Source organism: Panulirus ornatus, chromosome 56 (assembly GCF_036320965.1).
Source record: "Panulirus ornatus isolate Po-2019 chromosome 56, ASM3632096v1, whole genome shotgun sequence".
In the NCBI taxonomy this organism is placed as follows: Eukaryota; Metazoa; Arthropoda; class Malacostraca; order Decapoda; family Palinuridae; genus Panulirus; species Panulirus ornatus.
Window position 1 is genome coordinate 30,144,789 of NC_092279.1, and position 27,755 is coordinate 30,172,543.

At 41.9% G+C, this 27,755-nt stretch overlaps 1 protein-coding gene across 1 annotated transcript in view; it reads left to right on the top strand.

The window, feature by feature from the left end:
- LOC139765800 (uncharacterized) overlaps window positions 1-27,755 on the top strand; it is a 357,196-nt gene that overhangs the window by 167,541 nt on the left and 161,900 nt on the right. The window contains exon 18 of the mRNA XM_071693594.1: window positions 4,744-4,869. Coding sequence (XP_071549695.1) covers window positions 4,744-4,869 — 126 coding nt within the window. The remainder of the gene's footprint in view (window positions 1-4,743; window positions 4,870-27,755) is intronic.

A 27,755-nucleotide genomic window follows, 5' to 3' on the forward strand; every position in this document is an offset into this window, starting at 1 on the left:
TAATTTGTTTATTGATGAAGTTGTTAGGGAGATGAATGCAAGAGTCTTGGATGAGGGGCAAGTATGCAGTCTGTTGTGGATGAGAGAGCTTGGGAAGTGAGTCAGTTGTTGTTCGCTGATGATACAGTGCTAGTGGCTGATTCGGGTGAGAAACTGCAGAAGCTGGTGCCTGAGTTTGGTAAAGTGTGTGAAAGGAGAAAGTTGAGAGTAAAGGTGAATTAAAGCAAGGTTATTAAGTTTAACAGTGAAAAGAGACAATTCATATGGAGTGTGAGTTTGAATGGAGAGAACTCAGAGGAGTGGAATGTTTTAGATATCTGGGAGCGGATATAGCAGGAAATGAATCCATGGGAGTTCAAGTGAGCCATAGGAAGGGTGAGGGGGCAAAAGTCTATGTACAATGAGAAAGGTCACTGTCTTTAGGGGCAAAATGGGCATGTTTGAGGAATAGTAGTCTCGTTGGTGCTACATAGATCTGAGGCATGGGCATTAGACAAAAATGTAAAGTGTAGGATGAATGTGTTGGAAATTTAAAGTTTGAGGACTAGATGTGATGAAAGGAGTGTTAATTGACTAAGAGATGATGGAGTAAAAGGAGTATGTATGAGAGAGCTGAAGAGGGTGTGCTGAAATGGTTTAGACATATGAAGATGTTGAGTGTGGAAAGAATGACTAAGAGGGTTTATATGTCTGAAGCAGAGAGGATAAAGAAAAAGGGGAACCAAGGAGGAGGTGAAAGGATGGAGTGAGAGATGCTTTGAAGGTTCCAGGCATGAACATGGAGGAGGATGTGAGGCCTGCAAAGGATCGGGTGAATTGGAGCAATGTAGTTTAGAGAGGATTACATGCGGTCAGTGGATTGAACCAGGGAATGTGAAGCAATTAGGGGACAGCTTGGAAAGGTTTGTGGGGCCTGGTTGTGGGTAGGGGCTCAAGTTTTAATGCAGTTATACATTATGACTGAAGAGGGAATGTGAGTGAGTGGGACCATTTCTTTGTCTGTTCCTGGAACTACCTCCTGGCATGGGAAGTAGCTAACATGTATAAAAAGAAAATATTGTTTCATGGTTGAAATCTTTCTACATATGCCTAGACACATTCCATATATATTATTTACATTGTTGATTTTATTTATTTTATTCACATTGTTTTAATAGTCACATACTATTTACACAAGCAGGACATTATTTACCGAAATAAGATGAAAATACCTCTGGTTTGATGGTATCTCACTAATGTGGGAAATATAGAAATAGAATTTTTTTTCTGTAAATTTTTCGCAGTATTATTGAGTTCGTCCTTCATGCTTTCCAAAATGATGACATAGTTACAGTTCTTTGATAATTTAAGGGTGTCTTTGAAGCTTGATATTTTTTCCAGCAGTGTTGTTAAGTTCCTTGTGACATCTCTGAATAAGATTTGGGAATTTAAATGATGTCTTGAATGTGGTGGCAAGCACATCCTGCTATGTGATACTACAATTGTGGTATGTTGCAGTGAATGGTTAACCTCCTTCTTCCTACCCTTGTCATTTCACCTTTTCATAGCCATTACAAACTTTCACACTTGTCTCCACCTGGAGGTGATCAGATGTCCTGCCAGCTGCTATCATAGTGCATTCACATTTAACAGTCTCTCCTTTGTATGCCTATCTGTATATATCCAGTGATTCCCACTCACAAGCGCATACTTACATATGTTCCCTTTTTTAAACCAGGTACACAAATACACTGGCATGCAGTGTATTTATATTAGATACCTAATGCTCCCTTATTTTGCCCTCAACTGCCACATCACTTACTTGGGCATTCGAATATCACAATTAGCACTCAGTCCCTTGTATCAAGATTGCTGATTCACTTACTTAGCTCCTCCCAAAAAACTTTCCTTCCTTATTCCTTTCATTAGTACTGTTAGTACTGTTCATCACCCACCTCTCATTATCCACTTTCTTACACTCTAACACATTCACACAACCCTTCCTTCATTGCAAGTGCCTCCTTCCTCCTTTGCTGTCACCCTTACTCTGCCCCAAACTTTATCCTATAGACATTTCCAAACTATTCATCCCCCATCCCCTTGAGCTTAGTTTTGCTCAGAGCCAGACCATCCTGGTTCCTCTCCCAAACATACTATATATCTACCCTTCTCATCCTGGTTACATCCACTTGCAGACACCCCAACCTGAGCTTTTGAGGAGGATGAGCACTCCTTGCTTAGTTCCTTTTTGAAATTATGTTTTACTACATTTTTTTTTTTCCAGCTGTCTCCCGCGTTTGCGAGGTAGCGCAAGGAAACAGATGAAAGAAATGGCCCAACCCACCCCCATACACATGTATATACATACGTCCACACACGCAAATATACATACCTACACAGCTTTCCATGGTTTACCCCAGACGCTTCACATGCCCTGATTCAATCCACTGACAGCACATCAACCCTGGTATACCACATCGATCAAATTCACTCTATTCCTTGCCCTCCTTTCACCCTCCTGCATGTTCAGGCCCCGATCACACAAAATCTTTTTCACTCCATCTTTCCACCTCCAATTTGGTCTCCCACTTCTCCTCGTTCCCTCCACCTCCGACACATATGTCCTCTTGGTCAATCTTTCCTCACTCATTCTCTCCATGTGCCCAAACCATTTCAAAACACCCTCTTCTGCTCTCTCAACCACGCTCTTTTTATTTCCACACATCTCTCTTACCCTTACGTTACTTACTCGATCAAACCACCTCACACCACACATTGTCCTCAAACATCTCATTTCCAGCACATCCATCCTCCTGCGCACCACTCTATCCATAGCCCACGCCTCACAACCATACAACATTGTTGGAACCACTATTCCTTCAAACATACCCATTTTTGCTTTCCGAGATAATGTTCTCGACTTCCATACATTCTTCAAGGCTCCCAGGATTTTTGCCCCCTCCCCCACCCTATGATCCACTTCCGCTTCCATGGTTCCATCCGCTGCCAGATCCACTCCCAGATATCTAAAACACTTTACTTCCTCCAGTTTTTCTCCATTCAAACTTACCTCCCAATTGACTTGACCCTCAACCCTACTGTACCTAATTACCTTGCTCTTATTCACATTTACTCTTAACTTTCTTCTTTCACACACTTTACCAAACTCAGTCACCAGCTTCTGCAGTTTCTCACATGAATCAGCCACCAGCGCTGTATCATCAGCAAACAACAACTGACTCACTTCCCAAGCTCTCTCATCCACAACAGACTTCATACTTGCCCCTCTTTCCAAAACTCTTGCATTCACCTCCCTAACAACCCCATCCATAAACAAATTAAACAACCATGGAGACATCACACACCCCTGCCGCAAACCTACATTCACTGAGAACCAATCACTTTCCTCTCTTCCTACACGTACACATGCCTTACATCCTCGATAAAAACTTTTCACTGCTTCTAACAACTTGCCTCCCACACCATATACTCTTAATACCTTCCACAGAGCATCTCTATCAACTCTATCATATGCCTTCTCCAGATCCATAAATGCTACATACAAATCCATTTGCTTTTCTAAGTATTTCTCACATACATTCTTCAAAGCAAACACCTGATCCACACATCCTCTACCACTTCTGAAACCACACTGCTCTTCCCCAATCTGATGCTCTGTACATGCCTTCACCCTCTCAATCAATACCCTCCCATATAATTTAGTAGGAATACTCAACAAACTTATACCTCTGTAATTTGAGCACTCACTCTTATCCCCTTTGCCTTTGTACAATGGCACTATGCATGCATTCCGCCAATCCTCAGGCACCTCACCATGAGTCATACATACATTAAATAACCTTACCAACCAGTCAATAATACAATCACCCCTTTTTTTAATAAATTCCACTGCAATACCATCCAAACCTGCTGCCTTGCTGGCTTTCATCTTCCGCAAAGCTTTTACTACCTCTTCTCTGTTTTCCAAATCATTTTCCCTAACCCTATCACTTTGCACACCACCTCGACCAAAACACCCTATATCTGCCACTCTATCATCAAACACATTCAACAAACCTTCAAAATACTCACTCCATCTCCTTCTCACATCACCACTACTTGTTATCACCTCCCCATTTGTGCCCTTCACTGAAGTTCCCATTTGCTCCCTTGTCTTATGCACTTTATTTACCTCCTTCCAGAACATCTTTTTATTCTCCCTAAAATTTAATGATACTCTCTCACCCCAACTCTCATTTGCCCTCTTTTTCACCTCTTGCACCTTTCTCTTGACCTCCTGTCTCTTTCTTTTATACATCTCCCACTCAATTGCATTTTTTCCCTGCAAAAATCGTCCAAATGCCTCTCTCTTCTCTTTCACTAATAATCTTACTTCTTCATCCCACCACTCACTACCCTTTCTAATCAACCCACCTCCCACTCTTCTCACGCCACAAGCATCTTTTGCGCAATCCATCACTGATTCCCTAAATACATCCCATTCCTCCCCTACTCCCCTTACTTCCATTGTTTACTACATATGGTTACTTAAAAGGAGTAAAGACCTTGGCAGGTGTTTTTAGAATTGTCTTTGGGTTGATATGAAAGTGTTTAGATGTATTTGATAATTGATGTAATGGTAGACTATTTTGCATGTAGTAGATGGTAAGTGGTTTCTTTGTATTTATTGATATCTCTTCTGTCTTTTGTTTGTTTGCATGCCTTCTATATGATTATTTTTAAAGAATATATCTTTCCTTACAGTTAATGAACTTGAATGAGATGGAAAGTCATTTAGAAGATACTCGTGCAATGTTGAGTCAGAATGCATTACAGTTGGAGGAGAGGGACCAGCATATTGCTGAATTACGGGAACAGTTGGTTTCACAGGTTAGTATTCTTCATACTTAAAAGACTTTTTGCAACAATCTGATAAAGCAACAATTATCACCAAAATTTAGGAATCCTGTAATCCAGTGTATCCTCAGAGCAGTTAGGCTACAGGGTATAATCTTTCATAACTGACTTGTTAGAAATCCTGATTACCAGTAATGTAAAAGCTATCTGTTTATGAAATTGTTCCCTGGTTTCCCAAGAAATTAGCTTTATGGTTGCTATAGGAATAGAAAGCAAAAGGTAAGGCTGTGCCTTATTCCTTGTGTAACCAAGTTATTCTTCTAGAGATCATGAAAATTTGAGAGTGACTTCCAGAACCTATTTACATTCATTCTTCCCTTCTTGTGTTTTGAGTTGGTGAGTAATGTTACATGCATAGTAATTTTCACTGACTGCTGCTCTTCATTTTCTCATTACTGTGCAAGTGGTGATACTTTGTGTTATTTGTCTCTTATTTTTCATTTAGGTATATGTTATTTCTATACTTGTGCGATTTTTCTGTGTTAATGAGGCAGAATTAGTAATATATAGAGAACAGCTCATTTGCTCAATCCTTCCCTTATCTGTTGTGTATAATGCAACAGAACCAGAGCCTGAAATTTATGGTATGGCCCAAGATAAGATATGGATAGGTACTTTGAGGAGATATGTTCACGGCATGGAAACGAGAGTACTGAGGAAGAGAGGCACGTGTTTTGGGAGGTGCTGAGAGAGTGCAACAGCAGATTAGATTGTGAGGGATCAAATTTTAGTGATGGGTGATTTGGATTTGAGAGGGGGTAATGCTCCAGTTGATGGTATAATTGAGGAGCATAGGGTAGCTGGTGTTGTGAATGAAAATGGCAAACAGCTTGTGGGACCGTTTGCAGATTTAGAAGTGGTAATTAGGAATACCTGGTTTCAGAAAAGGGACACAGGGATGCATGGATGAGTAGGAAAGTTGATAAGGAGGCATTTTTGGATTATGTACTGATTGATCGATGAGCAAAGGAGACCCTTGGGAGTTAGTGTGCTGAGATAGGCTGTTGGTAGGATGTCTGATTGAATTACATGATGGAGGCAAGGGTGAAGGTTTGTAGAAGTTTTAGGAGAAAGGAAGATATGGGTGGGAAGAGAGTTGTGAAAGTGATTGTGGTTGGGAAAGAGACTTTGGAGAAGAGAGGCCAGGAGAGACTAAGTGTAGAATGGCAAGAATGATAGTAAATGAAGCTAGAGGAGTGGATGAAGAATGAAAGATGTTCAGGAAGCACTGCTTGCTTTTGTGAGAGAAGTATGTGGACAGGTAAGAGAGGATATTGCATGATGGGATGAGGAAGTTGACTTGCTAGTGAATGAGAAAAGAGAGATGTAATGGCATTGTTTTTATGGAAGGAGTTCAATGATCGGGAGATATACAAAAGAAAGTTGCAGGAGGTCAAGAGGAACACCAGTGTAGGGGCTGAAAAGAAGAGGGCATTGAGAATTGGGGTGAGCAAGTATCAGCAAACTTCAGGGAAAATATGAAAAAAAATTTTGAGGAGTGTAATAGTGTAAGAAAGTAAGAGAACAATTTGGAGCATTAGATAAGGGAGCAAATGGGGAAGTGGTAACAGAAAGAAATTATTTGACGAGAAAATGGAGTATTTTGAAGAATTGCTAAATGTGTTTGATGACAGTAGGTAGCAGCCTTGGAAAGAGGGGCAAAAATAAAGTCTGTTGTGGATGAGAGAGCATGGGAAGTGAGTCAGTTGTTGTTCGCTGATGATACAGTGCTGGTGGCTGATTCATGTGAGAAACTACAGAAGCTGGTGACTGAGTTTGGTAAAGTGTGTGAAAGAAGAAAGTTAAGAGTAAATGTCGTAGAAGGCGACTAAAAGGGGAGGGAGCGGGGGGCTGGAAATCCTCCCCTCTCGTTTTTTTTTTGATTTTCCAAAAGAAGGAACAGAGAACAAGGCCAGGTGAGGACATTCCATCAGAGGCCCAGTCCTCTGTTCTTAACGCTACCTTGCTAACGCGGGAAATGGCGAATAGTATGAAAGAAGAAAGAAAGTGAATAAGAGCAAGGTAATTAGGTACAGTAGGGTTGAGGGTCAAGTCAATTGGGAGGTAGGTTTGAATGGAGAAAAACTGGAGGAAGTAAAGTGTTTTAGATATCTGGGAGTGGATCTGGCAGCAGATGGAACCATGGAAGCAGAAGTGAATCATAGGGTGGGGGAGGGGGCGAAAATCCTGGGAGCCTTGAAGAATGTGTGGAAGTCGAGAACATTATCTCGGAAAGCAAAAATGGGTATGTTTGAAGGAATAGTGGTTCCAACAATGTTGTATGGTTGCGAGGCGTGGGCTATGGATAGAGTTGTGTGCAGGAGGGTGGATGTGCTGGAAATGAGATGTTTGAGGACAATGTGTGGTGTGAGGTGGTTTGATCGAGTAAGTAATGTAAGGGTAAGAGAGATGTGTGGAAATAAAAAGAGCATGGTTGAGAGAGCAGAAGAGGGTGTTTTGAAATGGTTTGGACACATGGAGAGAATGAGTGAGGAAAGATTGACCAAGAGGATATATGTGTTGGAGGTGGAGGGAATGAGGAGAAGTAGGAGACCAAATTGGAGGTGGAAAGATGGAGTGAAAAAGATTTTGAGTGATTGGGGCCTGAACATGCAGGAGGGTGAAAGGCGTGCAAGGAATAGAGTGAATTGGATCGATGTGGTATACTGGGGTTGACGTGCTGTCAGTGGATTGAATCAGGGCATGTGAAGCGTCTGGGGTAAACCATGGAAAGCTGTGTGGGGCCTGGATGTGGAAAGGGAGCTGTGGTTTTGGGCATTATTGCATGACAGCTAGGGAGTGAGTGTGAACGAATAAGGCCTTTGTTGTCTTTTCCTAGCGCTACCCCGCACACATGAGGGGGGAGGGAGATGGTATTCCATGTGTGGCGAGGTGGCGATGGGAATGAATAAAGGCAGACAGTGTGAATTGTGTGCATGGGTATATATGTATGTGTCTGTGTGTGTAATATATATGTGTACATTGAGATGTATAGGCATGTATATTTGCGTGTGTGGACGTGTGTGTATATACATGTGTATGGGGGTGAGTCGGGCCATTTCTTTCGTCTGTTTCCTTGCGCTACCTCGCAAACGCGGGAGACAGCGACAAAGCAAAATAAATAAAAAAATAAAAAAAAGGTAGCAGCCACTGACATGGGAGGTATATCCAACCTGGTTTTTCAGTGATGGCAGTTTAGTGAGCCAGCACTTCAGTGGTTGTCAAGTTGCAACTTTTTGACCCAGGTACCTGTTTTTTCTTTCTGCCTCACCCCTATGTGGACTGCTGTAGTCAGCTCACAAACCTACAATCTCTCCGTGACTTACACAACTCATTCTTGATAACTAGATCTTTTTTTGTGGTGAGCATTATGCACTAGCCCCTCCTTTTGGCAAAAGGGTAGGAGCAAGAGATAAAAGTACTAATTAGGAATGCTGAAAAGGATCATTAGATAGAAGTAGTTGGGAGCATTAGCTCAGAGCATTACGTAGAAGTAGTAGGTTGGAGCATAAAGGTAGACTCATTATGTAGAAGTAATTGGTATGAGCCTCTGAAAACACTGCACTAGAGTTGCCCCTCTGCCTGGGCCTGTAAAGGGTGAGGCATTGAAGGCCAAGGAGCTGGACTGGAGTTCAACAGTTGTGGAAACACTTTTGCTGTGGCCACCCCCTTGAGAGAGTTCCCAAAGGAAATGGGCATCAGAGATTCAGATAGATATGGTGGCAGATGTGGGATGTTTTGGATGTGGAGGTAAGTTCAGTCATGGCAAGAGGTTTGTGAAAAGAGAAGTGGTGCAAGCTCTGCATAAGATGAAGTAAAGCCTAGTGGCTGGAGTGGATGGAATTGCACTTGAATTTCTAAGGAGAGGGGATGATATTGTTGATTGGTTTGTTAGGATTTAGGTTGTATGTATGGATGATGTTAAGGTGCCTGAGGATTTGTGAATATCTGTATAGTGCCATTGTATTAAGGCAAGATGGACAGAAGCAAATGTTGAAATTACAGGCATAAGTTTGTTCATTGTAGCTGGTCAATTGTATGGAATAGTGGTAATTGCTAGGGTGGCAGCATGCTCAGAGCCTCTGAGTGGAGAGGAACAATTTGGCTTCAGGAGTGCTAGAGATTGTGTGGATCAGGTGCTTGCTTGGAAGAATATGTATGAGAAATACTTAAGAGAAGGGGAAGACATTATGAGTACATCAGAGAAGAAAGCTGGTATAAGTAAAAAGTTTTTACCAGGAGAGTTAGGCATGTCTGTGAGTAGGAAAAGAGGAGAGTGAATGGTTCCAGTAGAATGTGGGTCTGTTTATGGATGGTATGGTGAGGCAGACAGACACAGTGTTTTATTTGTAATAATTACATGGATGCATATTAATACATTGAGCACATGTTTACATGTAAGAAAACCTATACTTGGATTACAGCTAAAACATTGATGAAAAGTAAAATTCCCACTAAATAAGAAATGCATACAGAGCATGAATTAGAATTAATACAGTGAAGTTTGAATTACATGTGAAGTGAATATAGTTCTGATATATGAGATGCATGAATTCCTCATTCTTGCACCACAGTGAAGGGTTGGGGTGTCTAAATCTGTATGGATGTAACCAAGATGAGAAAAAAGGAGAGGTAGGTAGTATGTTTGAGGAAAAGAACTTGGATGTTTTGGCACTGAGTGAAACGAAGCTCAAGGGTAAAGGGGAAGAGTGATTTGGGAATGTCTGGGGAGTAAAGTAAGGGGTTGGTGAGAGGATAAGAGCAAGGGAAGGAGTAGCACTACTCCTGAAGCAGGAGTTCTGGGAGTTTGTGATAGAGTGTAAGAAAGTAGACTCTAGATTGATATGGGTAAAACTGAAAGTGGATGGAGAGAGATGGGTGATTATTGGTGCATATGCACCTGGGCATGAGGAGAAAGATCATGAGAGGCAAGTGTTTTGGGAGCAGCTGAATGAGTGTGTTAGCAGCTTTGATGCACGAGGCCAGGTTATAGTGATGGGTGATTTGAATGCAAAGGTGAGTAATGTGGCAGTTGAGGGTATAATTGGTGTACATATGGTGTTCAGTGTTGTAAATGGAAATAGTGAAGAGCTTGTAGATTCATGTGCTGAAAAAGGACTGGTAATTGGGAATACCTGGTGTAAAAAGAGAGCTATACATAAGTATATGTATGTAAGTAGGAGAGATGGCCAGAGAGCGTTACTGGATTACGTGTTAATTGATAGGCATGCGAAAGAGAGACTTTTGGATGTTAATGTGCTGAGAGGTGCAACTGCAGGGATGTCTAATCATTATCTTGTGGAGGTGAAGGTGAAGATTTGTAGAGGATTTCAGAAAAGAAGAGAGAATGCTGGGGTGAAGAGAGTGGTGAGAGTAAGTGAGCTTGGGAAGGAGACTTGTGTGAGGAAGTACCAGGAGAGACTGAGTATAGAATGGAAAAAGGTGAGAACAAAGGAGGTAAGGGGAGTGGGGGAGGAATGGGATGTATTTAGGGAAGCAGTGATGGCTTGCACAAAAGATGCTTGTGGCATGAGAAGTGTGGGAGGTGGGCAGATTAGAAAGGGTAGTGAGTAGTGGGATGAAGAATTAAGATTATTAGTGAAAGAGAAGAGAGAGGCATTTGGATGATTTTTGCAGGGAAATAATGCAAATGAGTTGGAGATGTATAAAAGAAAGAGGCAGGAGGTCAAGAGAAAGGTGCAAGAGGTGAAAAAGAGGGCAAACGAGAGTTGGGGTGAGAGAGTATCATTAAATTTTAGGGAGAATAAAAAGATGTTTTTGAAGGAGGTAAATAAAGTGCGTAAGACAAGGGAACAAATGGGAACTTCAGTGAAGGGGCTAATTGGGAGGTGATAACAAGTAGTGGTGATGTGAGAAGGAGATGGAGTGAGTATTTTGAAGGTTTGTTGAATGTGTTTGATGATAGAGTGGCAGATATAGGGTCTTTTGGTCGAGGTGGTGTGCATCGAGGTGGTGTGCAAAGTGAGAGGGTTAGGGAGGATAATTTGGTAAACAGAGAAGAGGTAGTAAAAGCTTTGCGAAAGATGAAAGCCGGCAAGGCAGCAGGTTTAGATGGCATTGCAGTGGAATTTATTAAAAAAGGGGGTGACTGTATTGTTGACTGGTTGGTAAGGATATTTAATGTATGTATGACTCATGGTGAGGTGCCTGAGGATTGGCGGAATGCTTTCATAGTGCCATTGTACAAAGGCAAAGGGGGCAAAGGTGAATGCTCAAATTACAGAGGTATAAGTTTGTTGAGTATTCCTGGTAAATTATATGGGAGGGTATTGATTGAGAGGGTGAAGGCATGTACAGAGCATCAGATTGGGGAAGAGCAGTGTGGTTTCAGAAGTGGTAGAGGATGTGTGGATTAGGTGTTTGCTTTGAAGAATGTATGTGAGAAATACTCAGAAAAGCAAATGGATTTGTATGTAGCATTTATAGATCTGGAGAAGGCATATGATAGAGTTGATAGAGATGCTCTGTGGAAGATATTAAGAATATATGGTGTGGGAGGCAAGTTGTTAGAAGCAGTGAAAAGTTTTTATCGAGGATGTAAGGCATGTGTACGTGTGGGAAGAGAGGAAAGTGATTGGTTCTCAGTGAATGTAGGTTTGCGGCAGGGGTGTGTGATGTCTCCATGGTTGTTTAATTTGTTTATGGATGGGGTAGTTAGGGAGGTGAATGCAAGGGTTTTGGAAAGAGGGGCAAGTATGCAGTCTGTTGTGGATGAGAGAGCTTGGGAAGTGAGTCAGTTGTTGTTCACTGATGATACAGCGCTGGTGGCTAATTCATGTGAGAAACTGCAGAAGCTGGTGACTGAGTTTGGTAAAGTGTGTGAAAGAAGAAAGTTGAGAGTAAATGTGAATAAGAGCAAGGTTATTAGGTACAGTAGGGTTGAGGGCCAAGTCAATTGGGAGGTAAGTTTGAATGGAGAAAAACTGGAGGAATTGAAGTGTTTTAGATATCTGGGAGTGGATTTGGCAGCGGATGGAACCATGGAAGCGGAAGTGAATCATAGGGTGGGGGAGGGGGCGAAAATTCTGGGAGCCTTGAAGAATGTGTGAAAGTCGCGAACATTATCTCAGAAAGCAAAAATGGGTATGTTTGAAGGAATAGTGGTTCCAACAATGTTGTATGGTTGCGAGGCGTGGGCTATGGATAGAGTTGTGCGCAGGAGGGTGGATGTGCTGGAGATGAGATGTTTGAGGACAATATGTGGTGTGAGGTGGTTTGATCGAGTAAGTAATAATAGAGTAAGAGAGATGTGTGGGAATAAAAAGAGTGTGGTTGAGAGAGCAGAAGAGGGTGTTTTGAAGTGGTTTGGTCACATGGAGAGAATGAGTGAGGAAAGATTGACCAAGAGGATATATGTGTCAGAGGTGGAGGTAACGAGGAGAAGTGGGAGACCAAATTGGAGGTGGAAAGATGGAGTGAAAAAGATTTTGAGTGATCGGGGCCTGAACATGCAGGAGGGTGAAAGGCGTGCAAGGAATAGAGTGAATTGGATCGATGTGGTATACCGGGGTCAACGTGCTGTCAATGGATGGAATCAGGGCATGTGAAGCGTCTGGGGTAAACCATGGAAAGCTGTGTGGGGCCTGGATGTGGAAAGGGATCTGTGGTTTTAGGCAATATTGCATGACAGCTAGAGACTGAGTGTGAACGAATGAGGCCTTTGTTGTCTTTTCCTGGCGCTACCTCGCGCACATGAAGGTGGAGGGGGATGTTATTCCGTGTGTGGCGGGATGGCGATGGGAGTGAGTAGGGGCAGACAGTGTGAATTGTTTGCATGTGTGTATATGTGTGTCTGTGTGTGTATATATGTGTATACGTTGGGATGTGTGGGTGTGTATGTTTGCGTGTGTGGACGTGTGTGTGTGTGCATGTGTGTGGGGGTGGGTTGGGCCATTTCTTTCGTCTGTTTCCTTGCGCTACCTCGCAGGAGCGGGAGACAGCGACAAAGCAAAAAAAGGAAAAAAAAATGTATGTAAGTAGGAGAGATGGCCAGAGAGCATTATTGGATTATGTGTTGATTGATAGGCACATGAAAGAGAGACTTTTGGATGTTACTGTGCTGAGAGGGGCAACTGGAGGGATGTCTGATTATTATCTAGTGGAGGTGAAGGTGAAGACTTGTAGAGGATTTCAGGAAAGGAGAGAATGTTGGGGAGAGGAGAGTGGTGAGAGTAAGTGAGCTTGGGAAGGAGACTTGTGTAAGGAAGTACCAGGAGAGATTGAGTGCAGAATGGAAAAATGTGAGAGCAAAGGACGTAAGGGGCTTGGGGGAGGAATGGTATGTATTTAGGGAAGCAGTGATGGCTCGTGCAAAAGATGCCTGTGGCATGAGAAGCGTGGGAGGTGGGCAGATTAAAAAGGGTAGTGAGTTGCGGGATGAAGAAGTAAGATGGTTAGTGAAAGAGAAGAGAGAGGCATTTGGATGATTTTTGCAGGGAAATAGTGCAAATGGCTTGGAGATGTATAAAAGAAAGAGGCAGGTCAAGAGAAAGGTGCAAGAAGTGAAAAAGAGGACAAATGAGAGTTGGGGTGAGAGAGTATCATTAAATTTTAGGGAGAATAAGAAGATATTTTGGAAGGAAGTGAATAAAGTGCATAAGACGAGAGAACAAATGGGAACATTGGAGAATGGGTCTAATGGGGAGGTAATAACAAGTAATAGTAAAGTGAGAAGATAGAGTGAATATTTTGAAGGTTTGTTGAATGTGTTTGATGATTAGAGTGGCAGATGTAGGGTGTTTTGATCAAGATGGTGTGCAGAGTGAGAGGGTCAGGGAGAATGGTTTGGTAAACAGAGAAGTGGTTGTGAAAGCTTTGCGGAAGGTGAGAGCCGGCAAGGCGGCGGGGTTGGATAGTATTGCAGTGGAATTTATTAAATAAAGGGGTAGACTGTGTTGTTGACTGGTTGGTGAGGATATTCAGTGTATGTATGGTTCATGGCTAAGTGCCTAAGGATTGGCAGAATATATGTTTAGTGCCATTGTACAAAGAGAAATGGGATAAAAGTGAGTTTTCAAATTACAAAGGTTTGTTTGTTGAGAATTCCTGGGAAATTGTATGGGAGGACATTGATTGAGAGGGTGAAGGCATGTACAGAGCATCAGATTGGGGAAGAGCAGTGTGGTTTCAGAAGTGGTAGAGGATGTGTGGATCAGGTGTTTGCTTTGAAGAATGCATGTGAGAAATACTTAGAAAAACAGATAGATTTGTATGTAGCATTTATGGAGAAGGCATATGATAGAGTTAATAGAGATGCTCTGTGGAAAGTATTAAGAATATATGGTATGGGAGGTAAGTTGCTAGAAGCAGTGAAAAGTTTTTATCGAGGATGTAAGGCATGTGTACGAGTAGAAAGAGAGGAAAGTGTTTGGTTCCTAGTGAATGTCGGTTTGCGGCAGGGTTGTGTGATGGCTCCATGGTTGTTTAATTTGTTTATGGATGGGGTAGTTAGGGAGATGAATGCAAAAGTTTTGGAGAGAGGGGCAAGTATGCAGTCTGTTGTGGGTGAGAGAGCTTGGGAAGTGAGTCAGTTGTTGTTTGCTTATGATACGGCGCTGGTGGCTGATTCGGGAGAGAAACCGCAGAAGCTGGTGACTGAGTTTGGTAAAGTGTGTGAAAGAAGAAAGCTGAGAGTAAATGTGAATACGAGCGAGGTTATTAGGTACAGTAGGGTTGAGGGTCAAGTCAATTGGGAGGTAAGTTTGAATGGAAAAAAACTGGAGGAAGTGAAATATTTTAGATAACTGGGAGTGGATTTAGCAGCAAATGGAACCATGGAAGCGTAAGTGAGTCACAGGATGGGGAAGGGGGCGAAGGTTCTGGGAGCACTGAAAAATGTGTGGAAGGCAAGATCATTATCTCAGAGAGCAAAAATGGGTATGTTTGAAGGAATAGTGGTTCCGACAAAGTTATATTTTTGCGAGGCATGGGCTATAAATATGGTTGTGCGGAGGAGGGTGGATGTGTTGGAAATGAGATGTTTGAGGACTATATGTGGTGAGAAGTGGTTTGATCAAGTGAATAATGAAAAAGTAAGAGAGATGGGTGGTAATGAAAATAAGTGTGGTTGAGAGAGCAGAAGAGGGTGTATTGAAATGGTTTGGTCACATGGAGAGAGTGAGTGAGGAAAGATTGACAAAGAGGATATATGTGTCAGAGGTGGAGGGAACGAGGAGAAGTGGGAGACCAAACTGGGGGTGGAGGGATGGATTGAAAATGATTTTGAGCGATTGGGGTCTGAACATATAGGAGGGTGAAAGGCGTGCAAGGAATAGAGTGAATTGGAACGATGTGGTATATCGTGGTCGACATGTTGTCAATGGATTGTACCAGGGCATGTGAAGCATCTGGGGTAAACCATGGAAAGTTTTGTGGTGCCTGTTTGTGGAAAGGGTGCTGTGGTTTTGGTGCATTACACATGACAGCTAGAAAATGAGTGTGAATGGATGTGGCCTTTGCTGTCCTTTCCTAGCTCTACCTCGAGCGCGCACGGGAGGAGGGGGGTGCCATTTCATGTGTGGTAGGGTGGCGACGGAAATAGATGAAGGCAGCAAATATGAATATGTACATGTGTATATATGTATCTGTCTGTGTATGTCTATGTATGTATATTTTGAAATGTGTAGCTATTATATGTGCATGTGTGACATGCATGCTATATACATGTGTGTGTGGGTGGGTTGGGCCATTCTTTCGTCTGTTTCCTTGCACTACTTCACTAATGCGGGAGACATCAACAAAGTATAATGAATAAATGAATAGGTTTAGCAGTGAGAAGAGAATTTGAGTGGAGAAACCTGGAGGAGGCAGGGTGTTTTAAGATACCTGGGAGTAGACATGGCAGCAAATGGAAGCTGAAGTGAGCCATGGCACAGTGAGGAATGTGTGGAAAGAGAGGCCTCCATTGATGAAGAAAAAGATGGGCATGTTTGATGGTATAGTAGTCATCATGGTGTTGTTTAGTTGCATGGCATGAGCTTTAGACAAGAAAGTAAGGACAAGGTTGAGTGTTTTGGAATGAGGATGATATGTGGTGTGAGGGTTGATTGGGTAAGAGAGAGTGGTGGTGATCAGAAGAGTCTGACTGAGAGAGTTGATGAGGGTGTACTGAAATATTTTGGACATATTTATTTTATATACTTGATCACCATTTCCCTTGTCAGCGAGGCAATGCCAGGAAACAGATGAAGAATGGCCCATCCACTCAAATACACATATACATGCATAAACACCCATTTTATATTATTATTTATTTATTTTGCTTTGTCGCTGTCTCCCATGTTAGCGAGATAGCGCAAGGAACAGAAGAAAGAATGGCCCAACCCACCCACGTACACATCTATATACATACACGTCCACACACGCAAGTATACATACCTATACATCTCAACGTATACATATTTATACACACACAGACATACATATATACACATGTACATAATTCATACTGTCTGCCTTTATTCATTCCCATACATGCACATATACACAGGAGGTGAATGCAAGGGTTTTGGAAAGGGGCAAGTATGCAGTCTGTTGTGGATGAGAGAGCTTGGGAAGTGAGTCAGTTGTTGCTCACTGATGATACAGCACTGGTGGCTGATTCATGTGAGAAACTGCAGAAGCTGGTGACTGAGTTTGATAAAGTGTATGAAAGAAGAAAGTTGAGAGTAAATGTGAATAAGAGCAAGGTTATTAGGTACAGTAGGGTTGAGGGTCAAGTCAGTTGGGAGGTAAGTTTGAGTGGAGAAAAACTGGAGGAAGTGAAGTGTTTTAGATATCTGGGAGTGGATTTGGCAGTGGACGGAACCATGGAAGCGGAAGTGAATCATAGGGTGGGGGAGGGGGCGAAAATTCTGGAGCCTTGAAGAATGTATGGAAGTCGAGAACATTATCTCGGAAAGCAAAAATGGGTATGTTTGAAGGAATAGTGGTTCCAACAATGTTGTATGGTTGCGAGGCGTGGGCTATGGATAGAGTTGTGCGCAGGAGGGTGGATGTGCTGGAAATGAGATGTTTGAGGACAATATGTGGTGTGAGGTGGTTTGATCGAGTAAGTAGTAATAGGGTAAGAGAGATGTGTGGTTATAAAATGAGCGTGGTTGAGAGAGCAGAAGAGAGTGTTTTGAAATGGTTTGGTCACATGGAGAGAATGAGTGAGGAAAGATTGACCAAGAGGATATATGTGTCAGAGGTGGAGGGAACAAGGAGAAGTGGGAGACCAAATTGGAGGTGGAAAGATGGAGTGAAAAAGATCTTGAGTGATCGGGGCCTGAACATGCAGGAGGGTGAAAGGTGTGCAAGGAATAGAGTGAATTGGAATGATGTGGTATACCGGGGTAGACGTGCTGTCAATGGATTGAACCAGGGCATGTGAAGCGTCTGGGGTAAACCATGGAAAGTTGTTTGGGGCCTCAATGTGGAAAGGGAGCTGTGGTTTTGGTGCATTATTACATGACAGCTTGAGACTGAGTGTGAACGAATGTGGCCTTTGTTGTCTTCCTAGCGCTACCTCGCGCACATTAAGGGGGAGGGGGTTGTTATTTCATGTGTGGCAGGATGGCGATGGGAATGAATAAAGGGAGACAGTATGAATTATGTACGTGTGTATATATGTACATGTCTGTGTGTGTATCTGTATGTATACGTTGAGATGTATAGGTATGTATATTTGCGTGTGTGGACATTTATATTTATACATGTGTATGTGGGTAGGTTGGGCCATTCTTTCGTCTGTTTCCTTGTGCTTCCTCGCTAACGCAGGAGACAACGACAAAGCAAAATAAATAAATAAATATGTATACATATCAACAAATACACAAACACATATGTACACTTGCACAGACATACATATATACACATGTATATATGCATACTTGCTTGGACGTATGGAAATGATTAATTACGAGAGGCTGACAAAGAGGGCATATGTGTCAGAAGTGGAAGGGACAAGAAGGAGACTGAACTGGAGATAGAAGAATGATGGTGAAAAGGCTTTTGGTGCTTGGGGCAAGAACTTGCAGGAGGATTTAAGGTGTGCATGAGATAGAGTGAATGGGAGTGGTGTAGTATATAGGTGGTGACCTGCTGTCAGTGGACTGAACCAGGGAAAATGAAGCAGTTGGGTGGAACCATGGAAAGATTGATGGGGCCTGGTTGTGAATAGGGGACTGTGGCTTTGGTACATTTTACGTGAGAGGAAGAGATTTTGTGTGAGCAAATGAGGCTATATCTTTGTCACTTCTTGGCACCACCTTGCCAATGCAAGAAACAAGTAGGAAAAGTGAAAAAATTGGAGAGGAAGAATCCTACCCTTTGTATTTCCTGTCAGTCATAAAAGACGACTAAGAGTGGTGGATGTAGGGGCCTGGAAACATCCTTCCCCCTCTTGTATTTCAGTTTCTAAATGATAGAACAGAAGAACAAACCAATCGAGGAGTGTGTTGATGTATCCAAGATGAAAAGAGAGATAGGTAGTATGTTTCAGGAAAGGAACATAACATCTGGCTCTTGGTGAGATAGACCTCAAGGGTAAAGGGGAAGAATGGTTTTGGAATGTCTTAAGGGCAAAGTCAGTGTTTGGTGTGAGGGCAAAAGCTAGGTAAGGGGTTGCAACACTGTTGAAGGGAGCTATAGGAATGTGTGAAAGAGTGTAAAGAAGAAAGCTCCGGACTGATATGGGTAAAAATGAAAGTGAATTATGAGAGATGGGGATTATCAGTGCCTTTGGAGCTGGTCATGAGAAGAAAGATTATGAGAGTTGAGTGTTTTGATAGTATCTAAGTGACTGTGTCAAGAGCTTTGTTACAAGAGATCGGAAATTAGTGATGGGATATTTAAATTTGAAAATGAGTGATTTAGCAGTTATGATTATAGTTGGGCAGCATGGGTTACCTGATGTTGTGAATAAGAATGATGAACAGCTAGTGGAGCTGTGTTCTGAAACAGGACTGGTGATTGGTAATACCTTGTTTAAAAGGATGGACATACATAATTATATATGTGTGAACAGGAAAGATGGCATGAGGGCATTATTGGATTACGTTCTAATTGATGGGTGCACAAAAGAGAGACTCTTGGATTTGAATGTGTTGGGATGTCTAATCATTACCTGGTGTTGTAGTAGGTAGGCAGCCACCAACCAGGAGGGTATATTACTGGTATTACCTGATACTGTGAATAAGAATGACAAACAGCTTGTGTTCTGAAAACAGGTTATCAGTAATACCTTGTTTAAAAGGATGGACATACATAATTACATATATGTGAACAGGATATTGGGAAGGCTGGTGATGGCTGTGTAGGAGCCATCACTTCGATGGTTGTCAATTTGCACTCTTCTGACCCAGGTAGATGTCTATTCTTTCTGCTTCACCCTTACATAGACTGCTGGCATTCTGTCCACAAACATACAATCTCTTCTTGTCACACATATCACTTGACAGCACCTAACTCACACAACTCATTATTCATAACTAGAGTTTTCTTTCAGTGAGTACTATATGCTTGCCATGCCTTTTGGCAAATGGTAGGAGGAATTAGATAGAAGTAGTATGTAGGAACGTTAGATGGGAGCATTAGTTGGAAGTAGTGGGTAGGAATATTAGGTGGGTGTATTAGGTAAAAGTAGTAGGTTGGAACATTAGATAGACTCATTAGGTAGAAGTAGTCAATAGGAACGTTAGGTAGCAGCCCCTGAAAGCACTGCACTAAAGTTGCCCTTGGCCAGTGGCATATTAAGAGTGAGGCAGTAAAGGCTAAAAAGCAGCACTGGAGTTTACCTGTTATGGACTCTTGTGCTGTGGCCACCTCATTGAAAGAGTTCCTTGAAGGGAACAGGTGTCAGAGATGTAGATAGATAGATAGAGATAGATAGATAGGCAAGGGTGAAAATTTTTAGAGGTTTTCAAAAAAGAGAAAATTACATGAGTGAGAAGTTGGTGGTGAAAGTATGTAAGTATAGAAAAGTGATGTTTTTGAAGACATACTTGGAAAGATTAGGTGTGGAATGGCAAAGGCTAAGAGGAAACAAAGCAAAGGGAGTAGATAAAGAAAAGGAGACATTCAGGTAATCAGTGCATGCATGTGTGAGAGATGCATGTGGCATGCAAAAGGTATGAGGTAAGCATATTAGAAAGGGTAGAAAGTGGTGGGATGAAGTAAAGTTTCTTGTGAAAGAGAAAAGACGTGTTTGGATGCATATGAGAAACTGGTAGGAGGTCCAGAGGAAGGTGCAGGGATTGAAAAAAAGGGTAATTGAGAATTGGGTGAACAAGTATCAGTAAACTTTAAGGAGAGTAAGATGTTTTGGAAGGATTTTAATAGTGAGAAAAAAGCGAAGGGAACAAATGGGAACATTAATGAAAGGAGCATATAGGGAAGTGGTAACAGGTAATGATGAGATAAGGAGGACATGGAATGAGTATTTTGATGGATATTTGAATGTGTTTGATGATGTGGTCACGTGTAGGGTGTTTACGTAGAAGATGTATGCAAAATGAGAGTAGCATGAAAAGTGGTTTGCTGAGAACAGAAGTGGTGAAAGCTTTATGTAAGATGAAATTTGGTAGGGCACCTGTGGTGGATGGTATTGCAGTTGAATTTCTCAAGAAAGAGGTTGGCTTTGTTGGTTAGTTAGGATTTTCAGAGTATGTTTGGATTTTAGTGAAGTGTCTGAGGATTGGTGGAATGCCAGTGTATAAATTTGTTGAGTGTACCTGATAAGTTGTATGGGAGGTGGTGATTGAGAGGGTAAAGGCAAGTACAGAGCATCAGACTAGGGAGGAACAATGTCATTTCAAGTGTGATAGATGGTGTGGATCAGATGTTTGCTTTAAAGAATGTATGTGAGAAATATGTAGAGAAACAGAAGAATTTGTATGTGGCATTTAAGTTTTGGAAAAAAGCATATGATTGAGTTGTTAGAGATTCCTTGTTCAAGGTTTTATGAATTTATGATGTGGGAGGATAGGTACTAGAAGCAGTGGGAAGATTTTATCAAGAGTGTAAGGCATGTGTGTGAGTAGATAGCGAGGTGAGTGATTCGTTCTGGGTAAAGGTTAGTGTGTGGCAGGGGTGTGTGACATCATCATGGCTTGTAAATTTGTGTATGGATTGAAAGTTGAGGAAGATAAATGAAAGTGTCTTGGGAGAGAGGAGTGATTATGCAATCTGTGGAGGCTGAGGCAACTTAGGAAGTAAGTTAGTTGTTTGCTGATGACACAGCACTGGTTGCAGATTTGAGTGAGAAACTGCAGAAGCTGGTGTCTGAGTTTGGAAGAGTGTGTGAAGAAAGGAAGTTGAGAGTAAATTTGAATAAAAGCAAGGTCATTAGCAGGGTGAATAGACAGGTTAGTTGGGTATGAGTCTGAACAGAGAAAATTTGGAGGCAGTGAAGAGTTTTTGATACCTGGAAGTGGACATTGTAGCAAATGGAACATTTGAAATGATAGTGTGTCGTAGGGAGGGTGAGGGGGTGAAGGTTGTGGGAACATTGAGGAATTTATGGTAAGAGAAGTCTTTATCTGGGAGGGTGGAAATGAGAATGTTTGAAAGTGTAGTAGTCCCAATGGTGTCATATGGATGAGAGCCATAGACTGTAGATGAGAATGTGTAGGAGAGGCTGGATGTGTTGGAAATTAAGTGTTTGAGGACAGTATGTGTCATGAGGTGGTTTGATCGAGTGAAGAGTGAAAGGTTGAGAGAGAAGTGTAGTGATAAGAAGAATGTGGTTGAGAGAGCTGATGAGGGTGTGCTTACATAGTTTGGACATATAGAGAAAATGAGTGAGAAGAGGATATATGTGCCAGAAGTGGAATGGAAAAGAAGGGGGAAGACCACATTGGAGATGAAGGGATGGAGTGAAAAATGATTTGAGTCCTTGAGTTTTATATTGCAGGAGGGTTAAAGGCATGCACGGGATGAAGTGACATAATATACAGGGGGTGATGTGCCTTTAGCAAACTGAATTGGGGCATAAGAAGCAGCCAGGGGAAACCATGAAAAGGTGTGTAGGGCCAGGTTTTAGGTGGGCTGTGGTTTTGGTGCATGACATTTGATAGCTGGAAAATGGATGTGTGAATGAAGCCTTTTTCATCTGTTCCTGATACTACTTCATTAACATTGGGAACAATAAACAAGTAAGAAAGGAAGAAGGAATGTATTTTTCACACATGTCCACTGCTTCCTGGTTTAAGATTTGAAACTTGATATGTAGCATGGAGCCGTGAATGCAAAATATCTCACTTCTTGCATATACAGCATAGTGCAACTGAAGGGTTCAATAGTAAGCTTAACATCATAAGATTAATTCTCAGCTAATTACGGTGAGATTTATGCAAAATTATTCTTAAAGGTGATGATAAGTGTTGTATTGTTGAGAACATTCATATCACACACACAAAAGAATATAGAAAACTGTTAATGATAATATTCATTTTTTAAGTAAGAAGCATACTGAATACTGCTGTATTGTATGGTCAACAGATCAGCAAGCTGGAATTGATATACTGAAGTGAATTCAAAACATTTTACTAGTAAGACTGAGGTAATGGAACACCTGAATTCTCATGAAAGAAGAAAGAAAAGAAACTGTATGATGATTAATGACTAGCAACAGATAGAGGGAGTCAAGGGAAACATCATAGGATTAAAAACTTAAAACTGAAAGAAGCAGTTTGAATCAAGAATTTCTTGGGGGTATTTCAAAAGGACAATAAACATAACTATTTGAGAGCCTGAATGCTTTATCAAAGTTAGATTTTTACGTGGAGTGAGTACTGAAAACTTCAAAGTCTGAAATAATGGTTTAGAACAGTTCTAGATGAACCCAAGAGAGACACCTATGCATTTTGTATAGGTTTAGGAAACAGCAGTACATTACTGTGAATCAAGCATAGTGAAGGCTACACTTTAGCCTTCACACATCACAAAATTTTATCGTTGGTGCTTGCAGGTGGTTAGGGAGGTGAATGCAATAGTTTTGGAGAGAGGGGCAAGTATGCAGTCTGTTGTAGATGAGAGGGCTTGGGAAGTGAGTCAGTTGTTGTTCACCAATGATACACCACTGGTGGCTTATTCAAGTGATAAACTACAAAAGTTGGTAACTGAGTTTGGAAAAGTGTGTTAAGGAGAAAGTTGAGAGTGAATGTGAATAAGAGCAAGCTTATTAGGTTCAGCAGGGTTGAGGGAGAAGTTAATTGAGATGTAAGTTTGAATGTAGAAAAACTGGGGGAAGTGAAGTGTTTTAGATATCTGGGAGTGAACTTGGCAACAAATGGAACCATGGAATAAGTGAGTTATAGGGTGGGGGAAGGGGTGAAGGTTCTGGGAGAGATGAAGAATATGTGGAAAGAGAAAATTATTCATGTTATCTCAGATAGCAAAAATGGGTATGTTTGAAGGAATAGTAGTTCCAACAATATTATATGGTTGCGAGGCATGGGCTTAGATAGGGTTGTGCAGGAGGAGGGTGGATGTGTTGGAAATGAAATGTTTACGGACAGTATGTCATGTGAGGTGGTTTGATGTATCGAGTAATGAAAAGGTAAGAGATGTGTGGAAATAAAAAGCGTGGTTGGACATATGGAGAGAATGAGTGAGGAAAGATTGACAGGATATATATGTGTCAGAGGTGGAGGAAACAAGGAGCTTGAGACCAAATTGGAAGTAGAAGGATTTAGTAGAAAAGATTTTGAATGGTCGGGGCCTGAACATACAGGAAGGTGAGAGGTGTGCAAGGAATAGAGTGAATTGGAATGGTGTGGTATATCAGGGTCAATGTGTTGTCAATGGACTGAATCAGAGCATGTGAAACATCTGGGGTAAACCATGGAAAGTTCTATGGGGCCTGGATGAGGATAGGGAGCAGCGTTTTCGGTGCATTACACAGGACAGCTAGAAACTGAGTGTGAAAAAAATGTGGCCTTTTTTTTCCACTACCTCGCAGTATAAATATGTACATGTGTATATATGTATATGTCTTTGTCTGTATATGTATGTATATGTGTATATGTTGATGTGCATATGTATGTATATAGGCATTTATGTGTATATATGTACATGTGAGTGGATGGGCCATTCTTCATCTGTTTCCTAGCACTACCTTGCTGACATTGGAAATGGCAGAAGATGAAATCTTGCAAGGCATGGGATTTGGATGGTACTTCAGTTGAATTTATCAAGAATTGGGGTGACTGTGTTGTTGATTGGTTGGTAAGGATATTCACTGTATGTATGGATCTTGGTGAAGTTCCTGATGATTGACGGAATGCATGTATAGTGCCATTGTACAAAGGCAAAGGGGATAAAGGTGAGTGTTCAAACTGCAGAGGCATAAGTTTGTTGAGTATTCTTGGAAAATTGTATGGGAGGGTATTGACTGAGAGGGTGAAGGCATGTACAGAACATCAGATTGGGGAGGAGCAGTGTGGTTTCAGAAGTGGTAGAGGATGTGTGGAATAGGTGTTTGCTTTGAAGGATGTGTTTGAAAAATACTTAAAGAAACAGATGAATTTGTTTGAGGCATTTATGGATCTGTAGAAGGCATATGACAGGATGGATAGAGATGCTTTGTGGAAGGTCTTAAGAGCATAAAGTGTGGGAAGTAAGTTGCTTGAAGCAGGTAAGTTTTCATCAAGGATGTAAGGCATGTGTTTGAGCAGGAAGAGTGGCGAGTGATTGATTCCCAGTGGATGTCAGTCTGTGGCATGGGTGTGTTATTTCCCCATGGTTGTTTGAATTGTTTATTGATAGGGTCGTAAGTGAGGTAAATTCAAGAGTTTTGGAAAGAGGGCGAGTAGACAGTCTGTTGAGGATGAGAGGGCATGGGAGGTGAGTCACTTGTTGTTTGCTGATGATACAGCTGTGGTGGCTGATTCAAGTGAGAACATGGGAAAGTGGATGACTGAATTTGGAAGAGTGTTTGAAAGGAGAAAGTTGAGAGTAAATATGAATAAGAACAAGGTTATTAGGTTCAGCAGGGTTGAGGGACTAGCTAGTTGGGATGTGAGTTCTAATGGAGAAAGATTGGAGGAAGTGAAGTGTTTTAGATATCTGGGAGAGGACTTAACTGTGAATGGAGCCATGGAAGTGAAAGTAAGTCATAGGGTGGGGGAGGGGGTAAAGGTTCTGGGAGTGATGAAGAATGTGTGGAAAGAGAAAATGTTATCCCAGAGTGTGAAAATGGATATGTTTGGAAGAGTAGTAGTTCCGACAATATTATTTGGTTGCAAGGCATGGGCTCTGGATAGGGTTGTACGGAGGAGGGTGGATATGTTGGAAATGAAATGTTCGAGGACAATATGTGGTTTGTGGTGGTTTGATCAAGCAAGTACTGAAAAGGTAAGAGAGATGTGTTGTAATAAAAAGAGTGTGGTTGAGAGAGCAGAAGAGGGTGTGTTGAAATGGTTTGGACATATGGAGAGAATGAGTGAGGAAAGCTTGACAAAGAGGATATGTGCATTAGAGGTGGAGGGGACAAGAAGCAGGAGACCAAATTGAAGGTGGAAGGTTGGAGTGAAAAAGATTTTGATTGATTGGGGCCTGAACATACAGGAGGATGAGATGCATGCAAGGAATAGAGTGAATTGGAAAGATATAGTGTACCAGGATCAATGTGCTGTCAATGGACTGAACCAGGGCATGTGAAATGTCTGGGGTAAACCATGGAAAGATGTGTGGGGTCTGGATGTGGGTATACTATATTTTATTATTTATTTGCTTTGTCACTGTCGCCCGCGTTAGCGAGGTAGCACAAGGAAACAGACGATAGAATGGCCCAACCCACCCACATACACATGTATATACATACACGTCCACACATGCAAAATATACATACCTATACATCTCAGAGTATACATATATATACACACACAAACATATACATATATACACATGTACATAATTCATACTATCTGCCTTTATTCATTCCCATCGCCACCCCGCCACACATGGAATAACAACCCCCCTCCCCCCTCATGTGTGCAAGGTAGCGCTAGGAAAAGACAACAAAGGCCCCATTCGTTCACACTCAGTCTCTAGCTGTCATGTAATAATGCACCAAAACCACAGCTCCCTTTCCACATCCAGGCCCCACAGAACTTTCCATGGTTTACCCCAGACGCTTCACATGCCTTGGTTCAATCCATTGACAGCACGTCAACCCCAGTATACCACATCGTTCCAATTCACTCTATTCCTTGCACACCTTTCACCCTCCTGCATGTTCAGGCCCCGATCACTCAAAATCTTTTTCACTCCATCTTTCCACCTCCAATTTGGTCTCCCACTCCTCCTTGTTCCCTCCACCTCTGACACATATAGCCTCTTGGTCAATCTTTCCTCACTTAGTCTCTTCATGTGACCAAACCATTTCAAAACATCCCCTTCTGCTCTCTCAACCACACTCTTTTTATTACCACACATCCGTCTTACCCTATTATTACTTACTCGATCAAACCACATCACACCTCATATTGTCCTCAAACATCTCATTTCCAACACATCCACCCTCCTGTGCACAACTCTATCCATAGGCCACGCCTCGCAACCATACAACATTGTTGGAACCACTATTCCTTCAAACATACCCATTTTTGCTTTCTGAGATAATGTTCGCGACTTTCACACATTCTTCAAGGCTCCCAGAATTTTCGCCCCTCCCCAACCCTATGATTCACTTCCGCTTCCATGGTTCCATCCGCTGCCAAATCCACTCCCAGATATCTAAAACACTTCACTTCCTCCAGTTTTTCTCCATTCAAACTTACCTCCCAATTGACTTGACCCTCAACCCTACTGTACCTTGCTCTTATTCACATTTACTCTCAACTTTCTTCTTTCACACACTTTACCAAACTCAGTCACCAGCTTCTGCAGTTTCTCACATGAATCAGCCACCAGCGCTGTATCATCAGCAAACGACAACTGACTCACTTACCAAGCTCTCTCATCCACAACAGACTGCATACTTGCCCCCCTTTCCAAAACTCTTGCATTCAACTCCCTAACAACCCCATCCATAAACAAATTAAACAACCATGGAGACATCACACACCCCTGCTGCAAACCTACATTCACTGAGAACCAATCACTTTCCTCTCTTCCTACACGTACACATGCCTTACATCCTCGATAAAAACTTTTCACTGCTTCTAACAAGTTGCCTCCCACACCATATATTCTTAATACCTTCCACAGAGCTTCTCTGTCAACTCTATCATATACCTTCTCCAGATCCATAAATGCTACATACAAATCCATTTGCTTTTCTAAGTATTTCTCACATACATACTTCAAAGGAAACACCTGATCCACACATCCTCTCCCACTTCTGAAACCACACTGCTCTTCCCCAATCTGATGCTCTGTACATGCGTTCACCCTCTCAATCAATACCCTCCCATATAATTTCCCAGGAATACTTAACAAACTTATACCTCTGTAATTTGAGCAGTCACCTTCATCCCCTTTGCCTTTGTACAATGGCACTATGCACACATTCCGCCAATCCTCAGGCACCTCACCATGAATCATACACACATTAAATAACCATACCAACCAGTCAACAATACAGTCATCCCCTTTTTTAATAAATTCCTCTGTAATACCATCCAAACCCACTGCCTTGCTGGCTTTCATCTTCCGCAAAACTTTTACTACCTCTTCTCTGTTTACCAAATCATCCTCCCTAACCCTCTCACTTTGCACACCACCTCGACCAAAACACCCTATATCTGCCACTCTATCATCAAACACATTCAACAAACCTTCAAAATACTCACTCATCTCCTTCTCACATCACCACTACTTGTTATCACCTCTCCATTAGCCCCCTTCACTGA